Below are 13,839 nucleotides of genomic sequence, written 5' to 3'. Positions count from 1 at the left end.
CCTAATAAGTATTGCACGGAATGTGGTGGAAATGATCACACTATTAGATCTCATGCAAAGCTTTTCAACCTACCGAGTTTTATTTAGTCTTGTACTCCCAACTAATGCATTGTTTACTACCAGAGCTTTATTTGGGTAACACTTGGATTAGGCACAAGGTCAGTTAGAAGAAGTGGAGATCGAGGATCATCTAACTACTTTTTTTACTAACTTTAGTATCCCTAAATTAGTTTCTATCACTATAATACCTCATTCTCTCCATGGCATTTTTTTTTTTTTTTTTTTTTTTTTTTTACAAAGGCATCACCACATTATCAAGGCCCAGAGGCCACTCAAGGATAAGGGTTAAAGAGTGTACAGTAGAAATTGGTCAATATAGTAATCATTAGTAATGAAAATTTTGTAAATTTAATAACTTATATGGAACGGCTCATCAAGAACTTATTTACTTTAGACTTGAACACAACCATATTGTAGTCAGCCGGAAAGCAGGAAAACGGAAGACAATTCCACAGGCGTGCAGTTCTAAGAAAGAAGCTTTGTTCATGGAATCTACGTTTAGGTTTAGGCACAGATAAAGAGTGGGGGAAATTAGTGATAGTGTTTACAGCTAGACGAGTGTTTCTTGTGAAAGTTTGGCGAGGGGGGACCATAGATTGAAGCTCAGTTGAACACTTTCCATGAAAATAACGATACATCAGAGACAAACTCGCAACATCTCTTCTGTGAGATAGAGGTTGCAAGGAGGAGAAAAGGACATCTCCTATGAGGCTACGAAGTCTATTTTGAACTCTATCAAGGCAGGACAAGTCCTTTCTAGCAGCTCCTGCCCAGATGTGGCAACAGTATTCCATCCTTGGACGTACCTGGCTCTTATATAGGTAGAGAATAGCATCAGCAGTGAGATATCTACTGGATCGATAGAAAGATCCCACCATTTTTCCAGCGGCCTTGGCAACAGATTTGATATACGTGTTCCATTTAAGATCAGGAGTAATGGTCAAGCCCAGAAGCTTGTCAAAACTTGAGGCCTCCTGAAGACGAGAGCCATTCATTTCAATTGATGACAAATGTGGATTAGAATGTTGATGATGTAAAGAGAGAAGCTTGGTTTTAGATGCATTAAAAGTAACCAGCCACTTCTTTCCCCATTGTACTACGTGCTCAAGATCAGAGGAGAGAGAATTGGAGAGAACTTGGTCGTTTACTGTCTTAGATGTGGTACCATAAATGGTAGTGTCGTCAGCATAAATGTCTACAAATGATGTAAGGATATGATTTGGAAGATCATTAATGTAGATCAGGAAAAGAGTTGGGCCCAGGATGGATCCCTGAGGGACACCGGCATTAATACTGTGAGCTTCTGATTTTTGCCCCTCAACTACTACTCTTATGAACCTATCAGAAAGAAATGATTTAATAATTGAGAAGACTTTTCCAGCTATACCATAGCTAGCGATCTTATGAAGTAAACCTTTATGCCATACCCTATCAAAGGCTTTAGATATGTCAAGAGCAATTGCCCTAGAAAGATTGCCACCGTCGAGAGATTTGCTAATCCTATGCGATATAACTGTAAGGACATCTGCTGTAGATCTAGCAGAACGGAAACCATATTGAGTGTCACTAAGAAGGTTATTTTTGTTGAGATGTTTGATGACTTCTGTATTTAACACAGATTCTAGCAACTTACTCATGACGCACAGGAGACTTATTGGCCTGTACTGAGAGGGGGATGAGCGATCACCTGAATTCTTAAATACAGGGCATACTGCTGAGATTTTCCAGGGAGATGGGAAACTATTCTCCTTAAGACAACGTTTAAACAGTTTTGTAAGTATGGGCGCTAATTCAGGTTGAAGTTTTTTGAGTACTATAATTGGAATACCATCAGGGCCAGTTGCTTTACTCGAATCAAGGTTTTTGATTAGCTTCGCAACATCACGTACAGATATACGTATATCACATAGCGTGTTTTCTGATACAGGAGGAAATATTGGGGGTTGGCGGTCTTGGTCGCAAAGGGTAGAATTAGCTGCAAAGTTCTTGACAAAGAGTTTGGCTTTGTCTGATGCTGATGAGATTACCTCAGGTCCATTGATAATAGTTGGGATGGAGCACACGCTTCTGTTCAGGATTCTGTTTGCTATTTGCCAAAACTGGTGGGAACCAAGCCGCTGCTCAGCTACTTTGGACTTAACAGATTGAGCATACAACACTCTTGCGTTCCTTATTACTTTCTTACAATGGTTGCTGGCAGTCCTGAAAACGGCTTTAGTTTCCATACATCTATTACGTTTGAAGCAGTGGAAAAAGTGATTTCTGTGCGCAATGGCAGCAGCACATTCTGGAGAGAACCATGGCTGGCTGTTAGGTTTTTGCTGAAACTTTTTAGAGGGTATGAAATGGTCAATACCTACAATTAACCATTCAGTTAGGTCTAATACTATAGAGGACACATCCTTTTTAAACATGGAATGCAGAGGTAGATCAGATATAAATGTACGGAAGCTATCCCAGTCAGCCTTAGTGTATCGATATACTGTACGATGAAGAGGTACGTCTGGGGACTTATTACATTTCATTTTTATCTTAATTGATACAACAGAGTGGTCGGAAGATCCAAGAGGCGACAGAACAAAAACTGAACATAGTTCAGGGCAAGTTGTGAGAAAAAGGTCTAGTAGGCTCGCATACTGGCCGTCATTATCGGGCACACGGGTAGGTTCCTGAACAATCTGAGTGAGGTCATAGGCAATGGAGAAATCATGACAGAATCTCCCCTCATCATCGGTCTTGTTTGAGTGGGTCAACCATTCGACGTTGTGAACATTGAAGTCTCCACATACGTGAATGTTAGCTGAAGGATAAGTAGAAAGGACTTGGTCAATTTTCTCAGATATGCTTTGAAAGATAGTAACTCCGTTGTTGTGGGGGCGATAGAGAGTAAATATAAATGCAGTAGTGTGAGCTAAAGCAACCCGGAAGCACATATAGGGTAAGTTAGGATCTTCCCTGGAGATGTCCCTCCCACATGGAAAGCTATCTTTAATATAGGCACATATTCCATGCCCATGGCGATCTTGGGGGTCAGATTTAGAAGTTAAGTTAGAGTATCCTGAAATTGCAAACTCATCTAGGGAAATAGCCTGTCCAATGCCAGTTTCACTTAAAAATAAAAGGTCTGGTTTAGTCTCCTGTAATTGGGTTTCAACCTCTGGAAGGTTAGAACGAAGACCCCTGATGTTGGAGAAGGAGACATGGTAGTAGGGGTCTACGTTGGAAGTTGGAGAACCGGGTTTAATCGTGTATTTTTTCTTGAAACTTGTCATGATGAAATTTTGGAATTTGTGGACTAGGTCGACAGATTTACTTAGAGCAGGACAGAGAGGGGAAATTAAGAGAGAAAAAGAAACGAAGAATTTTTTTTATTTTTATTTGTAGCTAATGATAAGGTAAAGCCGTAACAATTACCCACTAGTATGGCATCGAGAGGCCCCACCAGAAGCTACTGCATGGTCCAGAATCCATTCACCAAATGGCAATACAGCAGCCCCAGTACTTTGCACCTGCTGATAGGACAGCCTCCTTAGTGGTTAATCCAAGGTTCGGGTCCCTGACTATCAGGCGGATAACGTCAGCCCAGACAAAACGTTTACCTCCAGCACCCTTACTAGTGACATGGCTACAAGGATAGACATAGAAAACGAAAATTTCCGCCATCTCAGCCAACTGTTCGCAAAAATACTGCCAACCTAGAAAACAGCTTTTTCTTCTCCCTTTGTCCGAAAAATCACTCATTTAAAAATTGAGGACTGAGGGACAAATAAGATGAAGCGAGAGTAACAGGAGCTGCCGATAACGCATCCACAATGCGTTTTCTACTCTCCATTAAAAAAAAAAAAAAAAAAAAAACTATTAAGTATTTTACTTAATAAAAGTCCAACAGACGTGTTTAAGGGAAAGTATGGTGATAGATTCCCCTCACACGAACTAAAAATGAGTATAATTCGTAATTTTTGCTATCAACTCGGTAGATAAATAAACATGTACGAGGAAAAAAAAAAAAAAAAAAAAAGCTAGCATTTAATAAAACAGAAATACACAAATTAAATACTGAAATAAAATGGAGTTGTTAATATTTTAAATCTAAAATAAAAAGCATGATTGAAATCACTTATCTCAACAAAAACAATTCCGTCTCCAAATTGCAAACTGCATTGAAAGAAATTCAGTTAGTAGCGTTCAAAACATTTTTTTTTTTTAAATTAGCCGTTAAAAGAAAATCGTGATTTTATTCTGAACTTAAGCTAGTAACGTTTTAAGAAGCTTACGATATAAAAGAAAAGGCTGATGGGGGGGGGGGTTCTTCCGAAAGTAAGTTGGTGCCGTTATAAGTAATTTCGAGGTAAGATGGAAGCCGGTATTGGACTAGAAAAAAGCTAGCATTTAATAAAACAGAAATATACAAAATAAATACTGAAATAAAATGGAGTTGTTAATATTTTAAATCTAAAATAAAAAGCATGATTGAAATCACTTATCTCAACAAAAACAATTCCGTCTCCAAACTGCATTGAAAGAAATTTACCTACTTAAATATCTTTGGATGATGATGATGATTTTTATGTACAATTTTAATCTGAAAAAGGAACAAATATACAAGAACAAAAAGAATAAATATATACAAACTTAAAGTATATATATATATATATATATATATATTTATTTATTAAATAATGAAATGATGGGGAAAGAGAAAACTAAAACCACCCAAAAGAAAGAAGATAGTAACCAATAAATAAACTGTCTATATGGGCTGATTAGTAAGATCCTTCAAACCTCAATCTAAGTATGGATGGGCCACTATTTTACGACACAAGTCGGAAACAAGCCAGTCATTCTCTAGTGGGGAATGGAGGAAATCTTTTGAAAGCAAATTAGAGTGGGATGGGAGCATAGGGAATGGACAGCATCTTCCAAGATAAATGTATGTATAGGAGTAACAGACCGGGAACCAAATAAAGGTTGGAATGGGTATCTTTGGAACCTCTTCTATTACTGATGAAAAATAAACTAGGGATAGGAACAACTTCATCTTTACCGAGTCTCGAGCATATAAAATTCCATTCTTTGTAGTTAACCAACTTAATCCTACTTTACAAAGCCTGTGATCAGGGCTGGGTTCCACAGAACCTAGCACCACATATGCCATAGTTAGAGTGGGAAGGTAAACTCGAAACTAGCGCCTTGTCGAATGCACAAACTAGTGTTGTGAACTAATCTTCTATCGAGATCCATGCGATGTAATCTTTTCCAATCGTATCTGATTTTTTACTTTAAGCTGGTGCTTAAAGTAGACAACCAGATCGCGATCGGAAACAGATCTAACCTTATGAACCAGGTCAAGCTGTATAGCCCACATCACTAATCTAGCTACTGTTAGGATTGCAAGAAAAAAAATTCTTTTTTCCCTAGTAAATGGCGGGTCTATGTTGTTGACAACGTGTGCCAAATCAAGAGGCACCGACAATTTGGGGGCGATGCGAGATATTACCTCTTCAACATTTTCCCAGAGATGCCAAATTCTACTGCAAAAGAAAAATGTGTTCTCTGTAGTTTCATCCTGATTTTCATTGCAGTGCAGGAAGAAGGGCAACTTGTCATCCCTGGCAAATCTGTCGTAGAGTGACAGTGCATTCCAGACAAGTCACCACGTCAAAGAAAATTCTGAATTATTTTAGTAGCTCGACTTGGTGCCCAATTCCAGCGTGAGTAAACCTCCTCTTCTTCTCTGTAAAGAACAGAAAGCACCATCTGGACTTCGTCAGATGCAATGAAGATCATGATTCTTCATATTGGTCGAAAGTGATTTTTAATGATGAAAGCAAGTTCAATAGGCTAGGCAATGATGGTAGGCACTATGTCCATCAAACGAAAGACAAAGAATTTAATTCTAGGCGCACAGTTTCAATGCTGCAAGGTGGTAGAGGTTCAGTTTTGGTGTGGGGCATTATTAGTGCTAATGGTCCAGGGCCTATAGTTTGCTTTGCAATGTCGAATTAATTTGACCAAGTACATTAATACGTTGACTGAGCATTTTCTACCCTACTTTGGCTGGAATTTGAATGATAAACCCATCTTCATGCAGGATATTGATCCTATTCACACAGCTGGCAATGTCAAGAGGTTCCTTGGAGAGCATGGTATTCCATGTTTGGATTAGTCTGCACAATATCCAGACCTCAATCCTATCAAAACTCTATGGCATTACATCAAGCAACAGTTATGTAATGATAAAATTTCAAATCTGGAAGAACATTTGACAAAACTTAAAGAGAAGTGGGATGCCCTTTCACCAGAGTATTGCTGCAGATTAATTCAAGGAATGCCCAAAAGATTGTAGGCTGTCAAATTGCAGAAGGGCTATGCTACTAAATATTAGCTAGTTCATTGTGTTCCTGTTGTATTTGTGTTGCATTAATGTTCTAAAGTTACAGTCAAATAACAATTTTCCATTGTGCAGAGTTTCCTTTTGCCTTCTCGATTTGAAGTTAATTTTTTAAGTCAAACTTTTTAAATCACTATTTTATATATATTGGATACAACATAATAGTCAATACAAAATTGAATCTATAATAATAAATACGAAATCTGCATAAATTCAAATATCATATTTAAACATATTTTAGGACCGGACAATGTCAGCCGGCTTACTAGTTACTGTATAAATATGAGTTGCTTTTCTTATTACTGCATAACTATTTTACATTTTATTATTACTGTATAAATATGTTTGCTTTTATTATCTATCTATCTATCTATATATATATGTATATATATATATATATATATATATATAAAATAAAAATTACAATTAAATTTACCAAAATGATCCAAGATGGTAAAACTAAAGTATATTATAAATATTAAAGAATTAATATTTATAAAGTAATCTCAACCAGATTTAAACGCTCGAAGATTTATTGCTTGGAGATAGAGCTTATAATAAGAGCAAATAGTTAATAAAACATGTTAAAAATCCGAAATCCATGGAATGATTCACAAATATGTATAAGGAAAAGGGGAAAAATTCCAATAATATTAATTAAAAAAAAATAAGATATGATTTTTACACGGCTGCCGAGACATAATGTAAATAAGAAAGATCAGGGAAGAAGAAGAGGGGAAAAAACAAATTAAATGGTGATAGAATTAAATATAAAATAAAAAAGTATATGTCAAAATGACCCAGATAAAAAGATGTCAAATGGGGCGCAAAAAAAAAATATAGGGCAAAAAATAGGTCAACTGAAATGTACAGGTTATTACTTAAGAGAATGTCAGCAAGAGTTGTTAAAAGACACTAAATGGAAAAAATTAATTAATTAATAAATAATAAATAAAAAATAAATAATAAAGTATAATATAAAAACATAATTTTTTTTTAAGGGGAGAGGATGGGCGGTAGCTGCAAATTCAGGATAAAGCAAGTAAGTATGTAAGTAAATGCATATAGTAAAATATAAGTAAATATACATACAGGATATGAATGTGTAGGTAGATTGATATATTAGATAGATAGGAATATTTAAAGACTAAAATGGAAATTGCAGATAAAAAAAACCTGCCAAGCAAAGAAGAAATAAAGAATTAAAATAAAGGATTAAGTTATAAAGTATTAAGAAAGTATGTAGAAAAAACGGTAAAGTTAAAGAAAAATTATATATCTATCTGAAAGGTTTAAAGTAATAACTATGTAATTTCAAAATTACCATATTACCATAATTAAATTTGGACTTATGCTTACAGAGAGAGATCAGTTCGTTTTTAGAATTTATTATATTGTTACTTTGAGGGGAAGTAATTATAGTTAAAGCTTCGGTTGTGCAGAGGCGACATGACTTAGAGCCTGGAGTATAAGACTTAACTTTTTTTTTGATAGTCCATTTGATTGAGAAAGGGGTATTATTAGAGTTAAGTTTTTTAATTAAAGTGGTTAGAGAAGTTCCTTGGTTATTATTAGAATTATGGTTGTTATATATTAGTGACATTGTGTGTGTGTCTGTCTGAGGAACTGTCTTTACTAAACTTCTCTGTCAATTTTTGGTTTACAGACTTGAAACTTAATATATAGTGGATTTGGACCTGTGTAAAAAAATCGATTTGGTTTTTAGCCGGTAAAAATAACTGCTAAGGGGTCAAAATGGAAAAAAATTGGAACTTGGTAGTCGTAAGTCGATTTTCTCATTAAGTGTCCTTTTCTTATTACTATATATATATATAATTTTTCTTTTCTTATTACTATATATATATATATATATAATTTTCCTTTTCTCATTACTATATAAATATAAGTGTCCTGTTTTTATTGTATAAATATAAATTTCCTTTTATGTTATTGTAAAATAATTTAGCATCACGATTCATTAGAGAATAATGGTTGAAGTAATATACACATAACACAATTTTGACGAATGTATTTTTAATTTTACTAAACGTATATATTTAATTGCAGATATTTCGAAAGTGTTATGGTGAACATACTGGATTCAAAATGTTTGCAGATGTAACTTTGTTGTCTCTCACCAGAAAAGTTGCCATTGCAGACGTGGAGTTTTTCATCAATCTCGGAGACTGGCCATTAGAAAAACGTTCTCTTAGACGAAATCCAATTCCGATTCTTTCGTGGTGCGGCTCAGATGAAACATATGATATCGTAATGCCCACCTACGACATCACTGAATCAACATTTGAAATGATGTCAAGGTAATTTACATGTTTTCATCTAGTTTAATGTTGTTTGCTTTTTGGAATTCGAGATGAACAGATGGGTTGGCTATTGACAAGGTGTAAAATATGTTGAACGATAATTTTCAAATATAGATAAGTCTCATTATTGCTGGTATATATGACGAACGAATATATACTACTCCTACTCTAAAAGAGGAGGAAATGCCTGGAAAGATGGCATAATAGGAAACGAACATATACTAAACTGCCCCGACCCCAAAGAAGTATGTAATGCCTGGTGTAATTGTCTTATAACAATAGAACATATACTACACCTCTCAAAAATGAAGGTAGTGCTTGGGATTATCATATGATAACAAAACAGATACTATACTAACTTTTCAAATATAAGCCTTGGGAGGATGTTATAATAACCACAGAACAGATGCTACACTATCCTGCTTAAAAGTAGTACATTAAGATTAAATGGTACAGTAAACTTAAAAGATAGTAACACAGGGTGTTCTACAAGTCGCGAACCCATTTGGGCATTAAATATCTCAAAAACTATTAAGAATATAGAAACCATGCCGATATATATATATATATATATATATATATATATATATAATATAAAGCTGAATGTCTGTGTGTGTGTATGTGTGTGTGTGTCTGGTCACGAATAGGCTCCTATATGGTTGACTATTTTAAAAAACTGATTAGATATGATGATAGAAGATGTACTGAGACACAGGAATGGGTATGTTTGTTCTGGCAGAACGATGATTCATTAAAATTGTGGGGTCTTCGTTCGCGCCTGGTCCACAAAGTATGGAAATAAAAAATTTTAAAATTAAAAAAAAAACGTTTACAAGTGTTTTTAATATAGACATACATAATAATACTTTGATAAGTATGTTTTAACTTAAATAGGAATGGTATAATAAAATTGTGGGGTCTGCGTTCGTGCCTGGCATCCATAGAATGGAAATAGACACAAACTTTAATAAAGACTTTTCATATCTATCTGCATAAGTATCCTTTGATAATTATGTTTTAGTTTGAAGAAATATGGTATAATAAAATTATGGGGTGTTTGTTCGCACCTGACCTCCATAGAATTGAAATGTCACAAAGTTTAACAAGGTTTTTTAATATAGATCCACAGAATATTGTGATAAGTGTTTCAGTGTGAACAGGTATGGTATAATAAATTATGGGTTTTATCTATTTTATTTTTACTTTCATCATATTTTGCTTTGGTTTTGATACCCCCAAATTCAACCCAAATTTACAACCCTTCCTTTTCATAACCTATCATACTTTCATAAATCAGAGTCCATTTTCTGTAGGCTATTTTTGAACACAGTCAACGACAGTACTTTTTCTAGTATATATATATATATATATAATCATTAATATTCAAGGTGAACTTGATAAATTTAGCTTTAAAACCATATCACTTTCATTTAATATATATACTTCAGTAGATATAAAGTTTTGAAATTTGTCCAAGACTTCTGAAACACCTTGTAGTATAACTTCGTTTTCAGACATTGAAATAATTTTTCTGACTTATTCTCAATGATGTAAAATCTGTATCTGAATCCATTTTATTTTTTACTTTAACTTTTGCTCTGAGTTTTTTTTTTTTTCTTATTTACTTTCTTTCAGAAGATACACAAGTGAGAAGAAAAAAACTTTCTTTTAATTTTTGTTTGAAGTTTTCATAAAAATTCTGAAAAAATGTTATTCTGAGAATAATTTTTGATCTTTTTTTCCATTATCATTTTGTTTTTTGTTTCAATTCCCAGTTGTTTCTTAATTATCTTAGATATTGTTGTTATATTTTTTGATATTGTTGTGATATTGTGCAACCGTAATTCATAATAATACATTACCATATTAATATGATTTATTTTCGTAGAAATGTAAATTAAGGCAAATAATAGTAAATTGTGAATTTCTACCCTGGTTCCCCAGGTTGACTCATAAATACATGGGCATGTACTCCAGTGGGGTGGTCTGTTTGCCCAATCCTGTCTCACAGGGCCAATTAGTGTAACAAGGTCGCCTCTAATCCCTAAACGCAGTAGCTAACCCTAAGTTCCTATGGCTACACTACTATCTTCATCTTGTGATGGACCCTTCAAAATGCAACCAGATTTTTATCACTGGAACTACGGCTCTGATGCTCAGAGTGCATAAAACGTGCATGACTCTAAGTCCATATGGTAATACCCTTATCACTCTGGTTGGCCGTCATCATCAGACGCTGATGTTTAAGTTCTTCTTGTAGGTGCTTTGGTGAATAGCTGGTTGTGGTGTCGACTCTGTAAATAACTGGGTTTTCAAATCAAAGCAATTCAATAATAACTCGGAGATTATTTTTTATAATCGAGAATAATTATTCTTAAGATATTTCAGGGTACACTTTGTGTAAAGGAAAGTTAATTCTTCGAGTTCTTAACAGTTTCAATATGCAGAATGTTCTGAACTTACGTTCGTCCAGACAGCTTCTCAGTAAGAAGAGGAAAAGCTTTTAAACTTTTCTCTCTTGGGGAGGTTATCTAGCCTTGGGCAAGAACCCAAAGCTGAGGTGTGTACTCTTCGATGGCAAGCACACAATTTCTTTTTCGTTTGTCAAACACAATGTTTTTTTTATGAAACACTGATTTCGACCACCATCTCTTTGAGATTAGCATTTCCTCCTCTATCGTTTGGAGATTAACCCTTCCCTTCTATTTTCTTTTTCTTCTCTTTTCTTTCCCCTTCCGAATCTCTTTTCTTTCTTTCTCTCTCTTAAATCATATCTCTCTTTAATTCTCTTTTTTGTTTTTCTTTCTTTTCTATCTCTCAAACTCCTTTGCTCCAAAGAAACTTTATTATCAGCTACGCCTTTCCATTTTTCAAGTTAATTCTTATTACCTGGTGGTTTTGTCACTTAACATATAACACATGGTCCACTGCCGATATCTTCATGGATGTCAGCTAGACTCCTTGTCGCCAATGTTGACTTAAATTTGCTGAGAAATTACATTTTTGTCTACCATATGATGATTCATTAATAAAAAGAAAACAACCCTTTTTCACCATGATAGGGATGGTTGCAACATGGAATATTCAGAGTTATGCCATCTCAAATTTATGTTCCTGGCAGGATCATCTATGGTAAACAGGTTTGGCAATGAGCAGTATTCAGGCCAGAACCCAACTAGCAGGTTTCTGATGAAAAAATCAGGAGGAATCGATATCAGGATCTGTCATCATCTCTATCTTTGCTTATGACAATCAAAGACGTGTATAAGATGTGAAACCGCAAATCGATGAAGTGGTGATGAGGGTGGAAATATTGCTTCTGCAGATGTACCATCATCATTTATTTTGCATGTTCTCAGTCAAAGCTTCCACAGCTTGGTATGCAATCATTAAGCCTTGCTGCTTTCAGTGTCAAGACTACAACCGGACACTCTTGTATGTCTAATGAATACCTGTGACCAATGAAGAAGCCTTTATGCAAACTAAATAATCCTGAGGTACAATCTTTGTAAGCAATTTCGATGTTTATGCACAATGGTCCATCAGACATTTTTCTCCCTTTTTTATTGCTTTTATCTATTGCTGCTTTCAAACAAGCATTTACACAGACTTTCAACATTATAAGAGATGTTATAGCTCTAAGTTAGTGACTCTTAGAATAGCAATGGTTTTATTTCACCTAACATAGTTAATTTTATATTTGGAGTTTATTGTATGCTAAATAAACTTACCTATATAATTTGGATTATTGAGACTGTTATTCAAATCTTGAGTGTTATTTGCCCAACGTTTTAGCTGATGTAATTCCAACCTTTTTCAGTTGTGTCTTTTCAAACTCTGGAATTTTTCTATTGAACTCGAGAATCTTTCTGATGAACTCGGGAATCTGTATTTAATTTTGGAAGGAATCTTTTATTTAATCCACAGGAATAGCATACTTTCATTCTATCAGCCATGACTGAGTAATTCGCAATTGTATTTTGAGCATCACCTGTACTGAGGATTGAACCTTCGACTTTCAAAAGATTCTCTCTCGATTGATTTTTACCTCATACTTTATTGGCTGATATTTTAGGAGCTTTAAACATATTCTTGTTTTTAAATGTACAATTTTACTATCATACTATCATTGTAGATCACTACTTATTACTACACACACACACACACGTATATATTTATTTATATTGCTAAAAACATTATTTAAGTCGACAAATAGCAAAATTGTATTGATTATATGAAATAACAACAGACTTTGAACTTGCACCAATATTTTATTTGACTGTATTGGTCAACATTATTTCATCATAATAATACCAACATTTAATCACATGGTTTCAAAGAAAACAAGCTGAGAAAAAATTATGTTTCTTTGCTTTTCTGTGAATAACAATAGTTTATTTTTGTTATTAGGATTACTTTGGATATTTTGTCTGTTCAAGGCAATAGCGGACCTGCATGGGAAAATAAAACAAATCGGGCATTTTGGAGAGGCCGTGATAGTCGCCAAGAAAGACTCGATCTTGTGGTGATGGGAAAGAAAAACCCACAGATGATTGATGCTGCACTTACAAATATGTTTTTCTTTCCAAAAAATGAACAAAAATATGGCAAACTCGTGAAGCACATTTCATTCTTCGATTTCTTTAAGGTATGTTCTAATGTTTTAAGTTGTTCAATTTAAGAGACATCTTGGTTATCTTGATCATCGTCATCGTGAGTTTAACATTTGTTTTACATGCTGGCATGTATTGGACGACATGTATAAATTGATTTCTAAACTAACCTATTTCTGGTCATGATTTTATTTATCCCATTTTCTTGCAAAATAAAAAGGAATACTATAAAACTCACATACAAGCTCCAAAATTATGCATAAGTATTCATATGTACTTACAAAAGGTTAGGCAAACAGAAGAAAATTACCAACCACTCACAAACTAACAGATCAAGGTAAGCCTACACACACATGCTACCTAATACTCACATATGCATATTTTTCCTACACACATATTTGCTCTAACAAATATATAGACATACAGATCCCTAACTCTTACGTTTGCTTATTCA

At 34.4% G+C, this 13,839-nt stretch overlaps 1 protein-coding gene across 4 annotated transcripts in view; it reads left to right on the top strand.

The window, feature by feature from the left end:
* LOC145286344 (protein O-glucosyltransferase 2-like) overlaps nucleotides 1-13,839 on the top strand; it is a 109,649-nt gene that overhangs the window by 73,246 nt on the left and 22,564 nt on the right. For all 4 annotated transcript variants that reach the window (XM_080135278.1, XM_080135277.1, XM_080135280.1 and 1 more), the window contains exons 4-5: nucleotides 8,519-8,769; nucleotides 13,183-13,420. In XM_080135278.1, the coding sequence (XP_079991404.1) occupies nucleotides 8,519-8,769; nucleotides 13,183-13,420 (489 nt within the window). The remainder of the gene's footprint in view (nucleotides 1-8,518; nucleotides 8,770-13,182; nucleotides 13,421-13,839) is intronic.

Source organism: Euprymna scolopes, chromosome 10 (genome assembly GCF_053919585.1).
Source record: "Euprymna scolopes isolate OS-2025 chromosome 10, ASM5391958v1, whole genome shotgun sequence".
Taxonomy (NCBI): domain Eukaryota; kingdom Metazoa; phylum Mollusca; class Cephalopoda; order Sepiida; family Sepiolidae; genus Euprymna; species Euprymna scolopes.
The sequence above is the reverse complement of the archived record's forward strand: the minus strand, read 5'-3'. Positions and strand labels throughout refer to the sequence as shown.